At 43.5% G+C, this 24,451-nt stretch overlaps 1 protein-coding gene across 1 annotated transcript in view; it reads left to right on the top strand.

Moving 5' to 3' along the window:
* Window positions 1–22,652, top strand: part of fam221a (family with sequence similarity 221 member A) — a 33,898-nt gene extending 11,246 nt beyond the window's left edge. Inside the window, exon 7 of the mRNA XM_046327043.1 lies at window positions 22,315–22,652. Coding sequence (XP_046182999.1) covers window positions 22,315–22,455 — 141 coding nt within the window. The 3' untranslated portion in view covers window positions 22,456–22,652. The remainder of the gene's footprint in view (window positions 1–22,314) is intronic.
* Window positions 22,653–24,451: the final 1,799 nt, after the last annotated feature.

Here is a 24,451-nt window from a genome sequence, read left to right as displayed (position 1 = left end):
CTTTAGATACCACGTTTCGATGGAGGCTTGGCGGTTCGACTTTTCTTTGTCTTCAAACTTGCGTTGCGTTCTGGGTTGGTTGACTTTTTCAGACCCTGCTGCAGCTGGGGTCACGTAGTCTTGTCGTAGATTCTATACTCACAGGTTTTATACCCTTGGGTCAGAAGTGGGCCTAACTGCATTTAGGGCAATTCTCTGGGCGTACCAAGTTAATGGGGCAAGGCTAGATTTTCTCAAATCCCATTTTAGACAACTAACTTAACATTTCATCTTCCCCAAAACATTTGGATATTTTCCATACAACGTACAATGTGTAAACATCCAACATATATTGGGAAAACCCTTCACATTACAATGTTTTCGTAAAAAAGTAACCTATTAACCTTTAATAACAGATCAAAAATGGCATACATTTTCATAGTCCACCTATCGTCATGACCACCAAATGGCATATATTTTCATAGTCCACCTATCGTCATGACCACCATTGTGGCTGATGGAAACCATTGTTCCAGGGTCCCTTTATTTCATGTTTAATGTTCTGAGGCTGGTTCTCCATAGTAACAGGACAAAGGAATTTGTCTGTGGCCTGAGATTTACCGGGGGCGTGAGGGGCAATAAAACCACGTCTTCAGACCCAGATCTCTCCTCCTCTGTTGTGGTTGAGAGATAATCTGTAGGGTTGTGGTCTCCTGTAACCTGACCTGATCAAGACAGTCATGACACCTATAAGTGTCCTGAAAGTCTGTTGTCCATTTTTTTTTACAGTAAAATAGCAATATTTTTTTTTTCTGAATGTTTACTAAGGGCAGGTTAAAGGTTGATTGATTGGTCTGCTATTTGAGCCAGTAAAGGGGACTTTACTATTCTTGGATGTGCAGTGTCAGCGTTTGTTGCTGGCATGTCATGCTTAAATTTGCTAATCTTGTCAATGAAAAAACATTTAAAGTAATTGGCAATATCAGTGGGTTTTGTGATGAATGAGCCATCTGATTCAATGAATGATGAAGCTGAGTTAGTCTTTTTCCCTAAAATGTAATTTAAAGTGCCCCAACGCTTTTTTACTATAATTATTTATATAATTTATCTTTGTTTCATACTATAGTTTGTACTATAGTTTGTACTACTTATTTTTATTTTATTTTATTTTTTTAAAATTTTACCCCCTTTTCGCCCCAATTTCATGGTATCCAATTGTTAGTAGTTACTATCTTGTCTCATCGCTACAACTCCTGTACGGGCTCGGGAGAGACGAAGCTTGAAAGCCATGCGTCACCCGAAACACAACCCAACAAAGCAGCACTGCTTCTTAACACAAGCGCGCATACAACCCGGAAGCCAGCCGCACCAATGTGTCGGAGGAAACACTGTGCACCTAGCGACCTGGTTAGTGTGCATTGCGCCCGGCCCACCACAGGAGTCGCTAGTGCGCGATGAGACAAGGATATCCCTACCGGCCAAACCCTCCCTATCCCGGACGACGCTAGGTCAATTGTGTGTCGCCCCACGGACCTCCCGGTCGCGGCCAACCATACCATTTTTCAATTCTTCATCAATCCATGAGGATTTAAGTTTTGCAGTCATTTTTTTATGGGTGCATGCTTATTAGTAACTGGAATAAGCACTTTCATAAATATGTCAAGTGCAGTGTCTGGTTTCTTTACATCAACAACATAGGAATCACTACAAAACGTATTGTATGACCTCTTATACACTATATTAGGCCAAGCCTTTGGAACTTTGGTTTTCCTATATATGGCTACTATATTGTGAACACTACATCCGATGGATTTGGATACTGCTTTGAAGCTAATTTCTGCTGCATTAGTAAAGATGTGATTAATACATGTTGATAATTTCATTCCTGTGATGTTTGTAACTACCCTGGTAGGTTGACTGATAACCTGAGCCAGGTTGCAGCCACTGGTTACAGTTTGAAGCTTTTTCTTGAGTGGGCATCTTGATGAAAGCAGGTCAATATTTAAATCACCCAGAAAATATAGCTCTCTGTTGATAACACATACATTATCAAGCATTTCACACGTTATCCAGATACAGACTGTTAGCACTTGGTCGCGGACGAGGATGTCTTGCTCCCAGACAGACTAAACAACTTCGTTGATGGTTTTGAGGACAATACAGTGCCACTGACACAGCCCGCTACCAAAACCTGCGGACTCTCCTTCACTGCAGCCGACGTGAGTAAAAGATTTAAACGTGTTAACCCTCGCAAGGTTGCAGGCCCAGACGGCATCCCCAGCCGCGTCCTCAGAGCATGCGCAGACCAGCTGACTGGTGTGTTTTACGGACATATTCAATCAATCCTTATCCCAGTCTGCTGTTCCCACATGCTTCAAGAGGGCCACCATTGTTCCTGTTCCCAAGAAAGCTAAGGTAACTGAGCTAAACAACTACTGCCCCATAGCACTTCCGTCATCATGAAGTGCTTTGAGAGATTAGTCAAGGACCATATCACCTCCACCCTACCTGACATCCTAGACCCACTCCAATTTGCTTACCGCCACAATAGGTCCACAGACGACGCAATCGCAACCACACTGCACACTGTCCTAACCCATCTGGACAAGAGGAATACCTATGTGAGAATGCTGTTCATCGACTACAGCTCAGCATTTAACACCATAGTACCCTCCAAACTCGTCATCAAGCTCGAGACCCTGGGTCTCGACCCCGCCCTGTGCAACTGGGTACTGGACTTTCTGACGAGCCGCCCCCAGGTGGTGAGGGTAGGTAACAACATCTCCACCCCGCTGATCCTCAATACTGGGGCCCCACAAGGGGGTGTTCTGAGCCCTCTCCTGTACTCCCTGTTCACCCATGACTGCGTGGCCATGCACGCCTCCAACTCAATCATCAAGATTGCAGACGACACTACAGTGGTAGGCTTGATTACCAACAAACGACGAGACGGCCTACAGGGAGGAGGTGAGGGCCCTCGGAGTGTGGTGTCAGGAAAATAACCTCTTACCCAACGTCACCAAAACAAAGGAGATGATTGTGGACTTCAGGAGAGAGCAGAGGGAGCACCCCATATCCACATCGACGGGAGAGTAGTGGAGAGGGTAGAAAGTTTTAAGTTCCTTGGCGTACACATCACGGACAAACTGAGTTGGTCCACTCACACAGACAGCATGGTGAAGAAGGCGCAGCAGCGCCTCTTCAACCTTGGGAGGCGTTAGAAATTCGACTTGTCACCAAAAGCACTCACAAACTTTTACAGATGCACAATCGAGAGCATCCTGTCGGGTTGTATCACCGCCTGGTACGGCTACTGCTCCCCCCACAACCGTAAGGCTCTCCAGAGGGTAGTGAGATCTGCACAACGCATCACCGGGGGAAAACTACCTGCCTTCCAGAACACCTACACCACCCGATGTCACAGGAAGGCCATAAAGATCATCAAGGACAACAACCACCCGAGCCTCTGCCTGTTCACCCCGCTATCATCCAGAAGGCGAGGTCAGTACAGGTGCATCAAAGCAGGGACCGAGAGACTGAAAAACAGCTTCTATCTCAAGGCCATCAGACTGTTAAACAGCCACCACTAACATTGAGGGGCTGCTGCCATACATGTACATTTTTTTTTATCACTAGCCACTTTAAACAATGCCACTTAATATAATGTTTACATACCCTACATCTCATATGTATATACTGTACTCGATACCATCTACTGCATCTTGCCTATGCCGTTCTGTACCATCACTCATTCATATATCTTTATGTACATATTCTTCATCCCTTTACACGTGTATAAGGTAGCTGTTGTGAAATTGTTAGGTTAGATTACTCGTTGGTCATTACTGCATTGTCGGAAGAAGAAGCACAAGCATTTCAATACACTCCCATTAACAACTGCTAACCATGTGTATGTGACAAATAACATTTGTTTTGATTTGGTGGTCTATAGCAGTTTCCCACCAGAATGGCGTTAGGTGAGGCATATAAAGCTGTAGCAACATTACTTCAACAGTATTTAACATGAGCTCTCTAAGCTTTCCTGGAATGTGGTTCTGAATATAAACAGCAACACCTCCACCATTGGCATTTATGTCTTTTCTGTAGATGTTATAATCATGTATTGTTATCAATGTATCATAAAAACTATTATTTAAGTGAGTTTGAGAGATTAGTCAGAATATGATTGTCATCTGTTACTAGCAAGTTATTGATTTCATGAAACGTATTTATTAAGCTACATATGTTAATGTGGGCTAATTTTAGCACTTTTCTCGGATGCTTGATTGTTTTCATTGCTTTTCTGGAATGCTTATTTTATTTATTTATTTTTTATTTCACCTTTATTTAACCAGGTAGGCTTAGCAGAAGATTAGATTAAACGTTATTGTCATTGAACAAGTACAGTACAATGAAACGCAGTTAGCATCTGACTAGAAGTGCAAATAAAAGAATGCAAAAAATGTAGAAGCGAAACAATTAAATACAATGTATTATTACGTGGGATGTATAAATGTGCAATGAAGGAAAATGGCAAGTCTAAATGTGCAATGAAGGAAAATGGCAAGTCTAAATGTGCAATGAAGGAAAATGGCAAGTCTAAATGTGCAATGAAGGAAAATGGCAAGTCTAAATGTGCAATGAAGGAAAATGGCAAGTCTAAAAATGACAATGGCAAGTCTAAATGTGCAATGAAGGAAAATGGCAAGTCTAAATGTGCAATGAAGGAAAATGGCAAGTCTAAATGTGCAATGAAGGAAAATGGCAAGTCTAAATGTGCAATGAAGGACAATGGCAAGTCTAAATGTGCAATGAAGGAAAATGGCAAGTCTAAATGTGCAATGAAGGAAAATGGCAAGTCTAAATGTGCAATGAAAGAAAATGGCAAGTCTAAATGTGCAATGAAGGTAAATTGAAAGTGCAAGGAGGCATGCAACTGAAATGCAGGAATGAGGATACCGAGGTAGACATGTACAGTTGAAGTCGGAAGTTAACATACACCTTAGCCAAATACATTTAAACCCAGTTTTTCATAATTCCAGACATTTAATTCTAGTAAAAAGTCCCTGTGTTAGGTCAGTTAGGATCACCACTTTATTTGAAGAATGTGAAATGTCAGAATAATAGAGATAATTATTTATTTCAGCTTTATTTTCTTTCATCAGAAGTTTAAATAAGCTCAATTAGTATTTGGTAGCATTGCCTTTTAATTGTTTAACTTGGGTAAAATGTTTCGGGTAGCCTTCCACAAGCTTCCCTCAATAAATTGGGTGAATTTTGGCCCATTCCTCCTGACAGAGCTGGTGTAACTGAGTCAGGTTTGTAGGCCTCCTTGCTCGCACACACTTTTCAGCTCTGCCTACAAATTTTCTATAGGATTGAGGTCAGGACTTTGTGATGGCCACTCCAATACCTTGACTTTGTTAACCTTAAGCCATTTTCCACAACTTTGGAAGTAAGCTTGGGGTCAATGTCCATTTGGAAGACCCATTTGCGACCAAGCTTTAACTTCCTGACTGATGTCTTGAGATGTTGCTTCAATATATCCACATACTTTTCCAACCTCATGATGCCATCTATTTTGTGAAGTGCAACAGGCCCTCCTGCAGCAAGCATCCCCACAACATATGATGCTGCCACCCCCGTGCTTCATGGTTAGGATGGTGCTCCTCGGCTTGCAAGCCTCCCCCTTTTTCCTCCAAACATAATGATGGTCATTTTAGCCAAACATTTATATTTTTGTTTCATCAGACCAGAGCACTTTTCTCCAAAATGTATTATCTTTGTCTCCATGTACAGTTGCATACCATAGTCTGTTATTTTATGGCGGTTTTGGAGCAGTGGCATCTTCCTTGCTGAGGGGCCTTTTAGGTTATGTCGATATAGGACTTTTTTTACTGTGGATATAGATACTTTTGTACCCGTTTCCTCCAGCATCTTCACAAGGTCCTTTGCTGTTAATCTGGGATTGATTTGCACTTCTTGCACCAAAGTACGCTCTTCTCCAGGAGACTGAATGTGTCTCATTCCTGAGCTGTATGATGGCTGCGTGTTGCCATGGTGTTTATACTTGCATATATATTGCTCCCAAGGATGAACCAGACTTGTAGAGGTCTACAGAAAAAATCTGAGGTTTTAGCTGATTTCTTTTGATTTTCCCATGATGTCAAGCAAAGAGGCACTGAGTTTGAAGGTAGGCCTTGAAATACATCCACAGGTACACCCCCAATTGACTCAAATGATGTAAAAAAAAAAGCCATGACATAATTTTCTGGAATTTTCCAAGCTGTTTAAAGGCACAGTCAATTTAGTGTATGTAAACTTCTGAATTATAAGTGAAATAATCTGTCTGTAAACAGCAGCGTAGCAGAATGGTTAGAGCGTTGGACTAGTAACCGAAAGATTGTAAGATCGAATGCCCGACCTGACAAGGTACAAACCTGTCGCTCTACCTCTGAAGAAGGCAGTTAACCCACTGTTCCTAGGCTGTCATTGAAAATAAGAATTTGTTCTTAACTGACTTGCCTAGTTAAATAAAGGTAAAATAAAAAAACAATTGTTGGAAAAATGACTTGTGTCATGCACAAAGTAGATGTCCTAACCGACTTGCCAAAACTATAGTTTGTTAACAAGAGATGTGTGGAGTGGTTGAAACACTTAGTTTGGAGTCATTAAAACTAGTTTATGTAAACTTCCGACTTCAGCTGTACATGTACAATTGAATGTCCTTAATCAGACTTTACAAAGCAATGTCAGAGTCCAATAGCACAGTGAAGAGTGCAAAGAGAGTAATGCAAGAGGGAGGCAGTACTAAGCGGTGGGCGGATGGATATGGCTAATGCCGTGTCACAGAGGTCATCAGGGTTATAGTAGCTGGGAACAAACTGTTCTTGAGCCTGCTAGTGCGGGAACGTAGATACCAGTAGCGCCTGCCTGGTGGTAGGAGGGAAAACAGTTTGTGGCATGGATGTGAAGGGTCCCTGATGATGCCGCGCTCCCTACAAAGACACAGCATGTGCTGGAGGTCTACAATGGCAGGGAGCTGGGCACCAGTGATGTGCTGGGCGGTTTTCACCACCCGTTGCAGGGCCTTCCGGTCGGCCACGGAGTATCCGGTAAACCACACTGTAGAGCAGTTATTCAGAAAGCTCTTGACTGTACAGCGCTTAAAGTTCACCAGGATCTTGGGAGACAGGAGGGCCTTCTTCAGCCTCCTCAAAAGGTACAGGCGCTGCTGTGCCTTTTTGACCAGGGTGAAGGCATTGAGCGTCCAGGAGAGGTCCTCGGTCATGTAGACACCCAGGAATTTGAAGCTGGACACACGCTCCACCTCCTTGCCATCAATGAGAACTGGGGCGTGGCTGCAGCTTTTAGCTTCCTATAATCCACAATGAGCTCCTTGGTTTTCTTTGCATTGAGGGCCAGGTTGTTGTCAGCGCAACATGTAGCCAGGTGCTTGACCTCCTCCTTCTAGGCTGACTCCCTCTAGGAAGTCCAAAGTCCAGTTACAGAGACAGGGGCTGATCCCTAGATAATGGAGTTTGGTGACCAGCCTAGAGTGAATGACTGTATTGAATGCTGAGCTAAAGTCTATGAACAGCATTCTCACATAGGTGTTGGTTTTGTCCAGTTGGGTCAGGGCAGTGTAAAGCTGTGGAGATGGCATCCTCTGCAGACATGTTCAGTCGGTAGGCAAACCATAACCAAAACCATACTTTCGAAGCACTTCATGATCGTGGGGGTGAGTGCAACAGGTCGGAAGTCATTCAGGTTTGATGCGGTCGACTGCTTTGGCACTGGCACAATGGTTGTGGTCTTAAAGCAAGTGGGGATAACCGCCTGGGCCAGTCACAGGTTGAAAATGTCAGTGAAGACCTCGGCCAGCTGCCCAGCACATGCTCTGAGCACACGACCAGGGATGCCATCAGGACAAGCAGCCCTGCGTGTGTTCACCCTGCTCAGTGCAGATGACACATCTGTGATGGATAGTCTGAGGGGGAGGTCATCTGGGGGATGCTCAGCTTTGATGGCTGGATTTTTGTTGTCCCTGTCGAAGCAAGCATAGAACCTGTTTAACTCGTTGGCGATGGAGACGTCGCTGGCTGTGGGGGTAGGGTTTTTTGGCCAGTAGTCTGTGATGGCTTGGATGCCTTGCCACATGCGTCGAGAGTTGGAGTTGTTGTTGAAGTGCTCCTCAATCCGCAGTTTGTGGTCATGTTTAACCATCTTGATGCCATTTTTCAGGTTGGCCCTGGATGAGCTGTAGGCTTCCGCATCGCAGTGCCTTTGGAAGTAGTCGGACCTCTCTGTTCATCCAAGGCTTCTGTTTGGGAAGGTCTTTATTAGTTTATGGGTGGTGACATTGTTAAGGCAGATGTTGATGTAATCCAGAACGGAAGAAGCATATGTTTCAATGTCTGTATGAGAGTCAAGGGCGGCCTGAGTGGAAAACAATCTGTGTTGAAACTGGTGCTGTAGTAATGAGTCTGACCCCCGTGGCCACACTTTGACTGTCCTCACTGATGGTTTCATGCGTTTAATGAGGGGGAAATACTTGGGGAGTAGGAAGACCCCGCACCCCTCTAGCTACTGGCATTATCAGATATGCTGTTGTTTAGCCACAAATCAGTGAAATATGATTCTTAGTCGTATTTTGTCCATTTTGTTAGCGAGGATATAAGGCTAGGGAGTGAAAGCCGATATGGGGTTGGCTTTTTCCTAGCCCGGAGGCCACCCCGCTTCCCTTGCCTTTGTTTACGATCTCGACGCTGCCTCCGGGCACTTCTTCTCGCCAATGTTTCAGTCTCCCGGGGCATCTTCGCGATCTCCAGTGGAAGTTGTAAATTGTCAAAGACTCTCTTTGTGCATTGTGTTCCAATATCCAGGAGTTCTTATCAGCTATATAGAGTGTACGTCATGCTGTTTTAAGTGATTAAACTAAGAACTATTAAGTAAATTATTGCTAATTTGCAAAATCTGGGAAGACGCAGAGCCTCTCGTTGTACACTCGCCGCCATTAGACATGCTCATGTTACTGGTGTTAGTGTAAGGGTAAGCTGCACACAGTGGACTTCCTACTAGGGAACACCGCCTCAGTGCTAACAGTATGGAAAGGGGGATACCTAGTCAGTTGTACAACTGAATGCCTTCAACTGAAATGTGTCTTCCGCATTTAACCCAACCTCTCTGAATCAGAGAGGTGCCGGGGACTGCCTTAATCGACATCCACATCTTCGGCGCCTGGGGAACAGTGGGTTAACTGCCTTGCTCAGGGGCAGACCAACATATTTTTACCTTGTCAGCTTGGGGATTTGATCCAGCAACCTTTCGGTTACTGGCCCAACGCTCTAATAACTCTGGTTCATAGGCACATGATTACTGCAAACAATAGCTGTAGGATTAGCAGAGGCATTCAGTGCAGTTAGAGGGACATAAATTAGGTTACTTACATTGTGTCTACCAACGCACCTGGGATAATGTACATTTGCTGAAGCATTATTACAACTCCGCAATACAATGGTAGGGATTAACTGAGCTGGGCTTGGGTCATTGATAAGTCCTTGTCTCAACACAGCCATATAATGCTGTGAAAGGATCCGGGAACCCCAATTATTCAGGTGGATCCCATCCTCCTTATAAAATGTGTTTTGTTTCCAAAAGGTATCAAAGTTATCAACAAAAGTTACACCCTGCAATTATCATGTAGCCAGTTGTGAAGAGAAAGCGTCCTGCTAAAGCGTTCAATGCCATGATTCAGAGAGGGCACATGGCCAGATATGATGGGTATTTTATTAGTGTCTAGCAGATAATCAATCAGCCCCTTTGCTGTCATACACCCCTTTGCTATGAGACTCCAAATTGAGCTCAGGTGCATCCAATTTACTTTGATCATCGTTGAGATGTCACTAAAACTTGGAGTCTACCTGTGGCCAATTAAATTGTTTGGACCTGATTTAGAAAGAAACACACCTGTCTATATAAGGTCCCACAGTTGGCAGTGCATGTGAAGGAGGAGCTACGGAAAGACCTTGGGAAAGGAAGATGGTGGAATTTGAGCGTGCGTGTCGAGTAAATGTGAAGACAAATATTCTGAATGGACAACAGTAATATTGAAAACTGGAACAAAACAGGAAATTGTCTACAATTGGAGTGGAGGACACGTGTGTAAATCGTAATGAATCACTTGTTTTTGGGATGCGGTTGTTGAGTAAGGATGGAGGTGTTGAAAATGGTGAAGTATGTGCTTTAGTAAAGTGGAGTCTGTCAGAGTGACCAGAAGGGATCTTATTTTGATTAATTGTATTTCTGACGAGCCGACTGACGATTGGAGTGAGCCTCAAAAGAATCCGGACAACAGAAGTGTTGTGTTTGGAACTTCGGAGAAGAGACACCCGTCAAAGGTGTCATCTCATGGTGACGACGGATGTTCAGGTTGAATACCTGAAGACAATTCCTGGTGTGGTTGGTGCCCGGCGTCTGACCCGCTGTGTGAATGGGGGTAAAAAAGAAAGTCTGTCAGCCCTGTTGTTTTTTGATAAAGAGCAATTAACGACACATGTGAAGCTTTGTTATGTAAGATACGCTGTAAGAGCTTTCATTCCCAAACCACTGCAGTGTAAGAATTGTAAAGGATTTGGCCATGTTTCAATTGTGTGCAGACAGAGTATACTGAAGAACGGTGTGTAGAAGGACGACGGTGTTGCAATTGTAGTGGGGATCATGATCCTGATTTCCTGAAGTGGCCAGTAAAGGTGAAGGAAATTGAGCTGGCAAATGTTAGAACGGTCAATTGAATATCCTATGGGGAGGCGATCAAAAGAATTGAAGAAACAAGTGATGCCAATGAAGAGATGGTACTGGATATACCTACCACTGCTTGTAGTAAGTGTTTTCTGCCAGACAAAAGGTGGATTTTGTTGTGTTCATTGCCACAGTTATAAAATGTACAGCACAAGTCTCAAAGAAGTCGAAGAAACTAGACTATATTGTGGCTCCAGCAGAAATAGTTTTTGGACTCAGAAGACTTGCAGGTTCCCCTTGAGTTCAGGTGCCCCTTTAGCCTGTGTAGGGATCAGATCTTTTATTTATTTTTAACATAAGTTGTTTGATATACACTGCTCAAAAAAATAAATGGAACAGTAAAATAACACATCCTAGATCTGAATGAATGAAATATTCTTATTAAATACTTTTTTCTTTACATAGTTGAATATGCTGACAACGAAATTACACAAAAATTATCAATGGAAATCAAATGTATCAACCCATGGAGGTCTAGATTTGGAGTCACACTCAAAATGAAAGTGGAAAACCACACTAAACCACACAGGCTGATCCAACTTTGATGTAATGTCCTTAAAACAAGTCAAAATGAGGCTCAGTAGTGTGTGTGGCCTCCACGTGCCTGTATGACCTCCCTACAACGCCTGGGCATGCTCCTGATGAGGTGGCGGATGGTCTCCTGAGGGATCTCCTCCCAGACCTGGACTAAAGCATCCGCCAACTCCTGGACAGTCTGTGGTGCAATGTGGCGTTGGTGGATGGAGCGAGACATGATGTCCCAGATGTGCTCAATTGGATTCAGGTCTGGGGAACGGGCGGGCCAGTCCATAGCATCAATGCCTTCCTCTTGCAGGAACTGCTGACACACTCCAGCCACATGAGGTCTAGCATTGTCTTGCAATTGTCTTGCAACCCAGGGCCAACCGCACCAGCATATGGTCTCACAAGGGGTCTGAGGATCTCATCCCGGTACCTAATGGCAGTCAGGCTACCTCTGGCGAGCACATGGAGGGCTGTGCCGCCCCCCAAAGAAATGCCACCCCACACCATGACTGACCCACCGCCAAACCAGTCATGCTGGAGGATGTTGCAGGCAGCAGAACGTTCTCCACGGCGTCTCCAGACTCTGTCACGTCTGTCACATGTGCTCGGTGTGAACCTGCTTTCATCTGTGAAGAGCACAGGGCGCCAGTGGCGAATTTGCCAAACTTGGTGTTTTCTGGCAAGTGCCAAAGTGCCAAACGTCCTGCACGGTGTTGGGCTGTAAGCACAACCCCCACCTGTGGACATCGGGCCCTCATAGAACCCTCATGGAGTCTGTTTCTGACCATTTGAGCAGACACATGCACATTGGTGGCCTGCTGGAGGTCATTTTGCAGGGCTCTGGCAGTGCTCCTCCTGCTCCTCCTTGCACAAAGGCGGAGGTAGCGGTCCTGCTGCTGGGTTGTTGCCCTCCTACGGCCTCCTCCACGTCTCCTGATGTACTGGCCTGTCTCCTGGTAGCGCCTCCATGCTCTGGACACTACGCTGACAGACACAGCAAACCTTCTTGCCACAACTCGCATTGATGTGCCATCCTGGATGAGCTGCAATACCTGAGCCACTTGTGTGGGTTGTAGACTCAGTCTCATGCTACCACTAGAGTGAAAGCACCGCCAGCATTCAAAAGTGACCAAAACATCAGCCAGGAAGCATAGGAACTGAGAAGTGGTCTGTGGTCACCACCTGCAGAACTTTATTGGGGGTGTCTTGCTAATTGCCGATAATTTACACCTGTTGTCTATTCCATTTGCACAACAGAATGTGAAATGTATTGTCAGTGTTGCTTCATAAGTGGATAGTTTGATTTCACAGAAGTGTGATTGACTTGGAGTTACATTGTGTTGTTTAAGTGTTCCCATTATTTTTTTGAGCAGTGTATATACACAGTGTAAGTCGAAACTTTACATACACTTAGGTTGGTGTCATTATAACTAGTTTTTCAACCACTCCACACATTTCTTGTTAACAAACTATAATTTGGCAAGTTGCTTTGGACTTTGTGCATGACACAAGACATTTTTCCAACAATTGTTTACAGACAGATTATTTCACGTATAATTCACTGCATCACAATTCCAGTGGATCAGAAGTTTACATACACTAAATTGACTAACTTTAAACAGCTTGGAAAATTCCTGAAAATTATGTCATGGCTTTAGAAGCTTCTGATATGCTAATTGACATAATTTGAGTCAATTGGGGGTGTACCTGTGGATGTATTTCAAGGCCTACCTTCAAACTCAGTGCCTCTTTGTTTGACATCATGGGAAAATCAAAAGAAATCAGCCAAGACCTCAGAAAAAAATTGTAGACCTCCACAAGTCTGGTTCGTCCTTGGGAGCAAATTCCAAATGCCTAAAGGTACCACGTTCATCTGTACAAACAATAGTATGCAAGTATAAACACCATGGGACCACACACCCATCATACTGCTCAGGAAGGAGACGTGTTCTGTCTCCTAGAGATGAACGTACTTTGGTGCAAAAGTGCAAATCAATCCCAGAACAACAGCAAAGGACCTTGTGAAGATGCTGGAGGAAACCGGTACAAAAGTATCTACAAGCTTGTGGAAGGCTCCCCGAAACATTTACCCAAGTTAAACAATTAAAAGGTGATGCTTCCAAATACCAATTGAGTGTATGTAAACTTCTGTCCCACTGGAAATGTGATTAAAGAAATAAAAGCTGAAATAAATAATTCTCTCTTCTATTATTCTGAAATTTCACATTTTTTAAATAAAGTGGTGATCATAACTGACCTATGACAGGGAATTTCTATTAGGATTAAATGTCAGGAATCGTGAAAAAAAACTGAGTTTAAATGTATTTGGCTAAGGTGTATGTAAACTTCCAACTTCATCTTTATATATACTATATATATATAGTGGCAGACCAGGGGGTTTGGTCAAAACGTTTACACAGATCAGACACTAACAGAGTCTCAATTTCAGGCTCAGTTTCAAAGGTGTTTATTAAAATAATAGACCAAAAGGAAAGAATTAGGTCTCCCCGAAGAGACCCTCTCCGGGATACCGTCTTCTGGGCTCTGGTACCGTCAGCAACTATATGGGAGTCCTTTCCTCCCCCAGTCTCTCCCCTGTGTGCTGCCCTTCTGGCAGCTTTGTGGGATTTGTACAGCTGGTGGGCAATCAGCCCCAATTATTCCTGGCCGGAGATCCCGTCGAGACCTGGCTCGTCCAGCAGATGGAGCCATCACCTCTTGATGTATACTCCGTCTGTCACCAGGCCTCGACGAGTCTCCCCCTGGTGGCTGACCTGCTGTATGTCACTATATATATATATTTATTTTTTTGGTGTTTCATTTTTTTGGGTGCATAGTAGCTGGTGGGATGCACATTAAATTGTGTAATTGCCAATAAATCATAGAAGAAGTGCATGTTAGAGCAGAAACTATACCACGAAGTCCAAGAAACTGTCTGAAAATCGCCAAGATAATTGTGATGAGGCATATATCTGGGGAAGTGTATAAAACTATTTCTAGAGTGTTGAAAGTTTCCAAGATCCTACAGAGTTCCTTGGCTGAGATGGAAGAACCTGCCAGAAGGACAACGGTCTCTACAGCACTTGACCAATCTGGGCTTTATGGGAGAGTGGCCAGATGGAAGCCACTCCTAAGGAAAGAGGCACATGACAGCACACCATGAGTTTGTAAAACAGCACATGAAAGACAGAGCACAAGGAAAATGTAAGATAAGACAAAAATGTAACTATTTGGCCTGAATGCAAAGTGCTATGTCTGGAGAAACAGGCACAACTCATCACCTGTCTAACACCATCCCAACCGTGAAGCATGTTGGTGGCAGCATCCTGCTATGGGGATGCTTTTCAGCGGCAGGGACTGGGAGACTGGTACGGATAGAGGGAACAATGAATGGTGCCAAATTACAAGAAAATCCTTAATGAGAACCTGCTTCAGAGTGCAAACAACCTTAGACTAGTGCAGAGATTTATGTTCCAACAGGACAATGACCCCAAGCATACAGCCAAAGCAACACGAAAGGCTTCAGAACAAGAATGTGAAAGTCACTGAGTGGCCCAGCCAAAGCCCAGGCATGAATACCATTGAAAAACTTGAAGATTGCTGTTCACCACCGCTCCCCATCTAACTTAAAAGAGCTTGACATAATCTGCAAGGAAGAATGAGAGACAATTCCCAAATATAGATGTGCAAAGCTGATACATACCCAAGACAACTCATAGCTGTAATCGCCTACGAAGGTTCTTCTACAAAGTATTGACTAAGGGGTGTGAATACTTATGTAAATGAGATATTTCTGTATTTCATTTTCAATACATTTTCTAAAATGTATAAACATGTTTTCACTTTGTGATTATGGGGTGTTGTGTGTAGATGGGTGAGAATATTATTATATATTTTTTGTATACTTTCAGGCTGTAACACAATGTGGAATAAGTCAAGGGGTATGAATACATTCTGACAGCACTGTATGTAGTTTAATGTAGAGCAACCAGTGCAGCAAATAAGATAACAATTCATTGACCACATACAGTGCCTTGTGAAAGTATTCGGCCCCCTTGAACTTTGTGACCTTTTGCCACATTTCAGCCTTCAAACATAAAGATATAAAACTGTATTTTTTTGTGAAGAATCAACAACAAGTGGGACACAATCATGAAGTGGAACGACATTTATTGGATATTTCCAACTTTTTTAACAAATCAAAAACCGAAAAATTGGGTGTGCACAATTATTCAGCCCCCTTAAGTTAATACTTTGTAGCGCCACCTTTTGCTGCGATTACAGCTGTAAGTCGCTTGGGGTATGTCTCTATCAGTTTTGCACATCGAGAGACTGACATTTTTTCCCATTCCTCCTTGCATAACAGCTCGAGCTCAGTGAGGTTGGATGGAGAGCATTTGTGAACAGCAGTTTTCAGTTCTTTCCACAGATTCTCGATTGGATTCAGGTCTGGACTTTGACTTGGCCATTCTAACACCTGGATATGTTTATTTTTGAACCATTCCATTGTAGATGTTGCTTTATGTTTTGGATCATTGTCTTGTTGGAAGACAAATCTCCATCCCAGTTTCAGGTCTTTTGCAGACTCCATCAGGTTTTCTTCCAGAATGGTCCTGTATTTGGCTCCATCCATCTTCCCATCAATTTTAACCATCTTCCCTGTCCCTGCTGAAGAAAAGCAGGCCCAAACCATGATGCTGCCACCACCATGTTTGACAGTGGGGATAGTGTGTTCAGGGTGATGAGCTGTGTTGCTTTTACGCCAAACATAACGTTTTGCATTGTTGCCAAAAAGTTCAATTTTGGTTTCATCTGACCAGAGCACCTTCTTCCACATGTTTGGTGTGTCACCCAGGTGGCTTGTGGCAAACTTTAAATGACACTTTTTATGGATATCTTTAAGAAATGGCTTTCTTCTTGCCACTCTTCTATAAAGGCCAGATTTGTGCAATATACGACTGATTGTTGTCCTATGGACAGAGTCTCCCACCTCAGCTGTAGATCTCTGCAGTTCATCCAGAGTGATCATGGGCCTCTTGGCTACATCTCTGATCAGTCTTCTCCTTGTATGAGCTGAAAGTTTAGAGGGATGGCCAAATCTTTTTGTATCCAAATCCGGCTTTAAACTTCTTCACAACAGTATCTCAGACCTGCCTGGTGTGTTCCTTGTTCTTCATGATGCTCTCTGCACTTTTAACGGACCTCTGAGACTATCACAGTGCAGGTGCATTTATGCGGAGACTTGATTACACACAGGTGGATTGTATTTATCATCATTAGTCATTTAGGTAAATATTGGATCATTCAGAGATCCTCACTGAACTTCTGGAGAGAGTTTGCTGCACTGAAAGTAAAGGGGTGAATAATTTTGCACGCCCAATTTTTCAGTTTTTGATTTCTTAAAAAAGTTTGAAATATCCAATAAATGTCGTTCCACTTCATGATTGTGTCCCACTTGTTGTTGATTCTTCACAAAAAAATACAGTTTTATATCTTTATGTTTGAAGCCTGAAATGTGGCAAAAGGTCGCAAAGTTCAAGGGGGCCGAATACTTTCGCAAGGCACTGTATTTACTGCAGATACCCCTTTTTTGTACAATGGATATCTTATGATGTTGAACTAATCAAGGTCTTACAATAAAATACACTAGAAAATATATGCAAAAGTATGTGGACACCCCTTCAAATTAGTGGATTCGGCTATTTCAGCCACACCCATTGCTGACAGGTGTAGAAAATCGAGCACACAGCTTTGCAATCTCCAAAGACAAACATTGGCAGTAGAATGGCATTACTGAAGAGCTCAGTGACTTTCCATGTGGCATCATCATAGGTCGGTTTGTCAAATTTCTGCCCTGCTAGAGCTGCCCCGGTCAACTATTTTTTTTTTTTTTTTTTTTTCACTTTTATTTAACCAGGTAAGCTAGTTGAGAACAAGTTCTCATTTGCAACTGCAACATGGTAAAGTATATCAGTTCGACACATACAAAAACACAGAGTTACACATGGAATGAACAAAACATAGTCAATAATACAGTAGAAAAAAAAGAAAACAATGTCTATATACAGTGAGAGCAAATAAGGTCAAATAAGGGAGTTAAGGCAATAAATAGGCCATGGTGGAGAAGTAATTACAATATGGCAATTAAACACTGGAATGGTAGATGTGCAAGTAGAGTTACTGCGGTGCAAAAGGAGCAAAATAAATAAATACAGTATAGGAATGAGGTAGATATATGGGCTGTATACAGATGGGCTATGAACAGGTGCAGTGATCTGTGAGCTGCTCTTGACAACTGGTTCTTAAAGTTAGTGAGGGAGATGGGAATCTCCAGCTTCAGTGATTTTTGCAGTTCGTTCTAGTCAGTGGCAGCAGAGAACTGGAAGGAAAGGCGACCAAAGGAGGAATTGGCTTTGGGGGTGACCAGTGAGATATATCTGCTGGAGCGCGTGCTACGAGTAGGTGCTGCTATGGTGACCAGTGAGCTGAGATAAGGCGGGGCTTTACCTAGCAGAGACTTGTAGATAACCTGTAGCCAGTGGGTTTGGCGACGAGTATGAAGCGAGGGGCAGCCAACGAGAGCGTACAGGTCGCAGTGGTGGGTAGTATATGGGGCTTTGGTGACAAAACAGATGGCACTGTGATAGACTACATCCGGTTTGCTGAGTGTTTGAGGCTATTTTATAGATGACATCGCCGAAGTCAAGGATCGGTAGGATGGTCAGTTTCACGAGGATATGTTTGACAGCATGAGTAAAGGAAGCTTTGTTGCGAAATAGGAAGCCGATTCTAGATTTAATCTTTGATTGGAGATGCTTAATGTGAGTCTGGAAGGAGAGTTTACAGTCTAGCCAGACACCTAGGTATTTGTAGTTATCCACGTATTCTAAGTCAGCCGTCCAGAGTAGTGATGCTGGATGGGCGGGCAGGTGCCGGCAATGATCGGTTGAATAGCATGCATTTAGTTTTATTTGCGTTTAAGAGCTGTTGGAGGCCACGGAAGGCGAGTTGTATGGCACTGAAGCTCGTCTGGAGGTTAGTTAACACAGTGTCCAAAGAAGGGCCAGAAGTATACAGAATGGTGTCGTCTGCGTAGAGGTGGATTAGAGAATCACCAGCAGCAAGAGCGACATCATTGATGTATACAGAGAAGAGAGTCGGCCCGGGAATTGAACCCTGTGGCAACCCCATAGAGACTGCCAGAGGTCCGGACAACAGGCCGTCCGATTTGACACACTGAGCTCTATCAGAGAAGGAGTTGGTGAACCAGGCGAGGCAATCATTAGAGAAATCAAGGCTGTTGAGTCTGCCAATAAGAATGTGGTGATTGACAAGAGTCGAAAGCCTTGGCCAGGTCGATGAATACAGATGCACAGTAATGTCTCTTATCGATGGCGGTTATGATATCGTTAAGGACCTTGAGCGTGGCTGAGGTGCACCCATGACCAGCTCGGAAACCAGATTGCATAGTGGAGAAGGTACTATGTGATTGGTCAGTAATGGTCAGTAATCTGTTTGTTAACTTGGCTTTCGAAGACCTTAGAGATGCAGGGTAGGATAGATATAGGTCTGTAGCACTTTGGGTCTAGAGTGTCTCCCCCTTTGAAGAGGGGGATGACCGCGGCAGCTTTCCAATCTTTGGGAATCTCAGACGATACAAAAGAGAGGTTGAACAGGCTAGTAATAGGGGTTGCAACAATTTCGGCAGATAATTTAAAAAAGAGAGGGTCCAGATTGTTTAGCCTGGATGATTTGTAGGGGTCCAGATTTTGCAGCTCTTTCAGAACATCAGCTATCTGGATATGGGTGAAGGAGAAATGGTGGGGGCTTGGGCGGGTTGCTGTGGAGGGTGCCGGGCAGTTGACCGGGGTAGCCAGGTGGAAAGCATGGCCAGCCATAGAGAAATGCTTCTTGAAATTCTCAATTATAGTGGATTTGTCAGTTGTAACAGTGTTTCCTAGCCTCAGAGCAGTGGGCAGCTGGGAGGAGGTGCTCTTATTCTCCATGGACTTTACAGTGTCCCAGAACTTTTTTGAGTTTGTACTGAAGGATGCAAATTTCTGTTTAAAAAAGCTAGCCTTAGCTTTCCTAACTGCCTGTGTATATTGGTTCCTAACTTCCCTGAAAAGTTGCATATCACGGGGGCTATTCGATGCTAATGCAGTACGGCACAGGATGTTTTTGTGCTGGTCAAGGGCAGACCGGTCTGGAGTGAACCAAGGGCTATATCTATTCCTGGTTCTACATTTTTTGAACGGGGCATGCCTATTTAAGATGGTGAGGAAGGCACTTTTAAAGAATAACCAGGCATCCTCTACTGTCCGGATGAGGTCAATGTTGTTCCAGGATACCCCGGCCAGGTCGATTAGAAAGGCCTGCTCGCAGAAGTGTTTTAGGGAGCGTTTGACAGTGATGAGGGGTGGTCGTTTGCTCGCAGACCCATTACGGATGCAGGCAATGAGGCAGTGATCGCTGAGATCTTGGTTGAAAACAGCAGAGGTTTATTTGGAGGGTGAGTTTGTTAGGATGATATCTATGAGGGTGCCCGTGTTTAGGGATTTGGGGTTATATCTGGTGGGTTCATTGTGGCTAGGCCCCAAGTTGTGTGAGATTGAGGGCATCAAGCTTAGATTGTAGGATGGCCAGGGTGTTAAAAGCATGTCCCAGTTTAGGTCACCTAGCAGCACGAGCTCAGAAGATAGATGGGGGGCAATCAATCAAACCACCCTCAGCTGGGGGCAGAGGGTCTGTCTATAGCAAGCGGCAACGGTGAGAGACTTGTGTCTGGAAAGGTACATTTTTAGAAGTAGAAGCTCAAATTGTTTGGGTACAGACCTGGATAGTAAGACAACCTGCAGAGTTCAATCTTTGCAGTAAATTGCAACACCGCCCCCTTTGGCAGTTCTATCTTGTCGGAAAATGTTATAGTTAGGAATGGAAATTTCAAGATTTTTGGTGGTCTTCCTAAGCCAGGATTCAGACACGGCTAGGACATCCGGATTGGTGGAGTGTGCTAGGGCAGTGAATAAAACAAACTTAGGGAGGAGGCTTCTAATGTTAACATGCATGAAACCAATGCTTTTATGGTTGCAGAAGTCAACAAATGAGAGAGCCTGTGGGATGGGAGTGGGGGTAGACACTGCAGGGCCTGGATTAACCTCTACATCATCAACTATAAGCACTGTTATTGTGAAGTGGAAACATCTAGGAGCACCAACGACTCAGCCACGAAGTGGTAGGCCACACAAGCTCACGTAACAGGGCCACCAAGTGCTGAAGCGTGTAGGGCTAAAAATTGTCTGTCCCCGGTTACAGCACTCACTACAGAGTTCCAAACTTCTTCTGGAAGCAAAGTCAGCACAAGAACTGTTCGTCATGAGATTCATGAAATGGGTTTCCATGGCCGAGCAGCAGCACACATGCCTAAGATCACCATGCGCAATGCAAAGCTTCGTCTGGAGTAGTGTAAAGCTCGTGGACTTTGGAGAAGTGGAAACGCCTTCTCCGGAGTGATGACTCAAGTTTCACCGTCTGGCAGTCTGATGGACGATTCTGGATTTGGCGGATGCCAGGAGAACTATTCTGCCCTTGAGTTGCGTTCCCATGCAAAACTAGACAGATAGCTAACAACTAAGTCTTCAATAAAACTCCCAAGGCGTGACTTTTCTTGAATGAATATATTGAAAACGTTTATGTTGTGAAACTACAAAATACAGAAAATAATATACTTTAGTGTTCAATTCACACCGACATACTGTAGCTGTACATTAAACATTTGAAGTTGCATAAATACAAAGCACGTGCTAAGGTACCATGCATCTGGCATGATGCCAAACCATATAGCTAATTGTTAACCATATGGTAATTGCTCCTTTCATTACTCTAATAATGTATAACCATCTATGTAGAATAACAAAGCATATTACACTAGAAACAGTAACAAAACTACAGTATTGTATATTTTACAATTCGTTTGCATGACGCATGAGCAAAGTAATACAGCTAACGACATACATTAAAGGCATTGCAATTTGTGAGTAAATGCAACCAACATTGATATGTAAGAAACTCTATCAATAACAAGATTATCATCATTAGCTAAATGCTTGAATCGAACTTACAAACAAATATTTTTCCAAGGCTGAAGCGTGACAAGAAATAACTACATTGAAAGACCTGCAACGTAGCATTGTTTGTAGCTGCTCTATGCGTGCAAAACACATTCTGTACTTCCTATTTGCGTCGTCTCTCTAAGTACCAGAAAGCGCCACTAGGGGGCAAATAACACCATTGAACACAATGAAAATCAAATTTAACCATTGTAATAAAATAATCTGTTACCTTCTAACAGGATGGCAGCACAAGAACACTACCTTTCCAATGCATAGTGCCAAATGTTTGATGGAGGAGGAATAATGGTCAGGGGCTGTTATTCAGTTCGGGCTAGGCCCCTTAGTTCCAGTAAAGGGAAATCTTAATGCTACAGCATACAATGACATTCTAGACAATTATATTTTGTGGTCACAGTTTGGGGAAGGCCCTTTCCTGTTTTAGCTCGACAATGCCACTGTGCACAAAGCGAGGTCCATACAGAATGGTTTGTTGAGATCATTGTGGAAGAACTTTACTGGCCTGCACAGAGCCCTGACCTCGACCCTATTGAACATCTTTGGGATGAATTGGAACACCGACTGTGAGCCAGGCCTAATCCCCCAACATCAGTGTCCGACCTCACTAATACTCTTGTGGCTGAATGTAAACAAGTCCCCACAGGAATGTTCCAACATCTAGTGAAGATATTCCCAGAAGAGTGGAGGCTGTTATAGCAGCAAAGGTGGGACCGACTCCATATTAATGCCCATGATTTTGGAATGAATGTTCGATGAGCAGGTGTCCACATACTTTGTAGTGTATATTTATGTGTGAATGTGGTACTCAAATGAGCATGTGACATGACATGTAAATGAATGACTGGAAACCTGAATGCCATAATCATAGTTTCTGTTTCAGATGAAGGCTGAGAAAATGGCAGTCAAACAGAAGGCATCATTATCAAGAGGAAGACCTTCCACCAAACCAGCCAGCCTACCATCCACCAAACCAACCACCTCCCTATGCAGTAAGCAACCTACCAAACAGCCTACCAAATAATTGACCAAACTGGAGAAGAGGACAAACAGTTAGCTAACACACTTAGTTTAATGAGGTATTCCACTCCACACAGATAATGATATAATTGCACTATGGATAATAGATAATCAAACAGTCTCACCTGGGGAAATGATCATTAGATCATAAACATCAAGGCTTTTGTGATGTTTCCAAGATCAATTGACAATAAATGTTCAAATCCATGTTGATTCTTGAAACCACCTTCCACTCGGACCTCATTCTCAGAGTTTCTTTTGTTTTAATGTGTTGATAGTTTCACCTCACTAAATAACACTGGTTCTACCTGCACTGTACCATTCAAAACAGGATATGGAAAATGCGTTCATTTTATTGATCAGGTTGCCCTTACTGTAATCAACTACAGATAAAGACATGGAAAGCCAAGTGGCCAATCAGTGTCATGCTAGCAATTTAATTAACAAAAAGCCAAGGATGAACACACACACACACAGACTGGCAGAGGACTGAGGATGTGTCTATATAACAGTGCATCCTAGTACTCACTAAAAATTGACTAATGTGGTCAAGAAATCAACTAATTTCCTCATCAATTAACTGATCGATCCAATCAGTGCACTATTTTGAGTGTGGACATTTAGTACAGGGTCAATCACAGTTATTAACAGTTTTGTTACAACCCAAATTGTTACAACCTAAATGGCACCCTATTCCCTATATAGTGCACTACTTTTGACCAGGGCCTATGGGGATCCATAGGGGCCTATGGGCTCTTGTCAAAAGTAGTGCACTATATAGGGAACAGGGTGCCATTTGGGACGTAGGCCTTGGAATATTGATTTGTTCCGTCCTTTGGACGTTTCTAAACTTAAAAAAAAGAAACATCCTCTCAATCCGATGATGCTGTGACACACCGCCCCAGACCATGACAGACCCTCCACCTCCAAATCGATCTCACTCCAGAGTACAGGCCTCGGTGAAACGCTCATTCCTTTGACGATAAACACAAATCTGACCATCACCCCTGGTGAGACAAAACCGCGACTCGTCAGTGAAGATCACTTTTTTGTCAGTCCTGTCTGGTCCAGCGACGGTGGGTTTGTGCCCATAGACGACGTTGTTGCCGGTGATGTCTGGTGAAGACCTGCCTTACAACAGGCCTACAAGCCCTCAGTCCAGCCTCTCTCAGCCTATTGCGGATAGTCTTTCCACCGATGGAGGGATTGTGCGTTCCTGGTGTAACTTGGGCAGTTGTTGTTGCCATCCTGTACCTGTCCTCAGGTGTGATGTTTGGATGTAACGATCCTGTGCAGGTGTTGTTACACGTGATCTGCCACTGCGAGGACGATCAGCTCTCCGTCCTGTCTCACCATAGCGCTGTCTTAGGCATCTCACAGTACGGACATTGCAATTTATTTCCCTGGCCACATGTGCAGTCCTCATGCCTCCTTGCAGCATGCCTAAGGCATCTTCGCGCAGATGAGCAGGGACCCTGGGCATCTTTCTTTTGGTGTTTTTCAGTCAGTAGAAAGGCCTCTTTAGTGTCCTAAGTTTTCATAACTGTGACCTTAATTGCCTACCGTCTGTAAGCTGTTAGTGTCTTAACGACCGTTCCACAGGTGCATGTTCATTAATTGTTCATGGTTCATTGAACAAGCATGGGAAACAGTGTTTGAAGCCTTTACAATGAAGATCTGTGAAGTTATTTAGATTTTTACAAATTATCTTGGAAAGACAGAGTCCTGAAAAAGGGCTGTTTCTTTTTTTGCTGAGTTTGTGTAAAATGTCTTCATAAAAGTCCTAAAGTTTGGCACTGTATGTAGATAAAGGATATGCATTCACATACGACATCTCATGCTGTTTCACTAACCTGAGATCACACAGCACATGTAAGGGGATGATTCATACAGAGTTATGGAAATATTTCAAAGATTAAATGACACCCAAATGTGATACACAGAATAAAATAGAAAATGTATTTCAGAGGAGCTACCGTGCATATCAATATGCAGAAAGA

The sequence above is a fragment of the Oncorhynchus gorbuscha genome, linkage group LG24 (assembly GCF_021184085.1).
Source record: "Oncorhynchus gorbuscha isolate QuinsamMale2020 ecotype Even-year linkage group LG24, OgorEven_v1.0, whole genome shotgun sequence".
NCBI classification, from domain to species: Eukaryota; Metazoa; Chordata; class Actinopteri; order Salmoniformes; family Salmonidae; genus Oncorhynchus; species Oncorhynchus gorbuscha.
The sequence above is the reverse complement of the archived record's forward strand: the minus strand, read 5'-3'. Positions and strand labels throughout refer to the sequence as shown.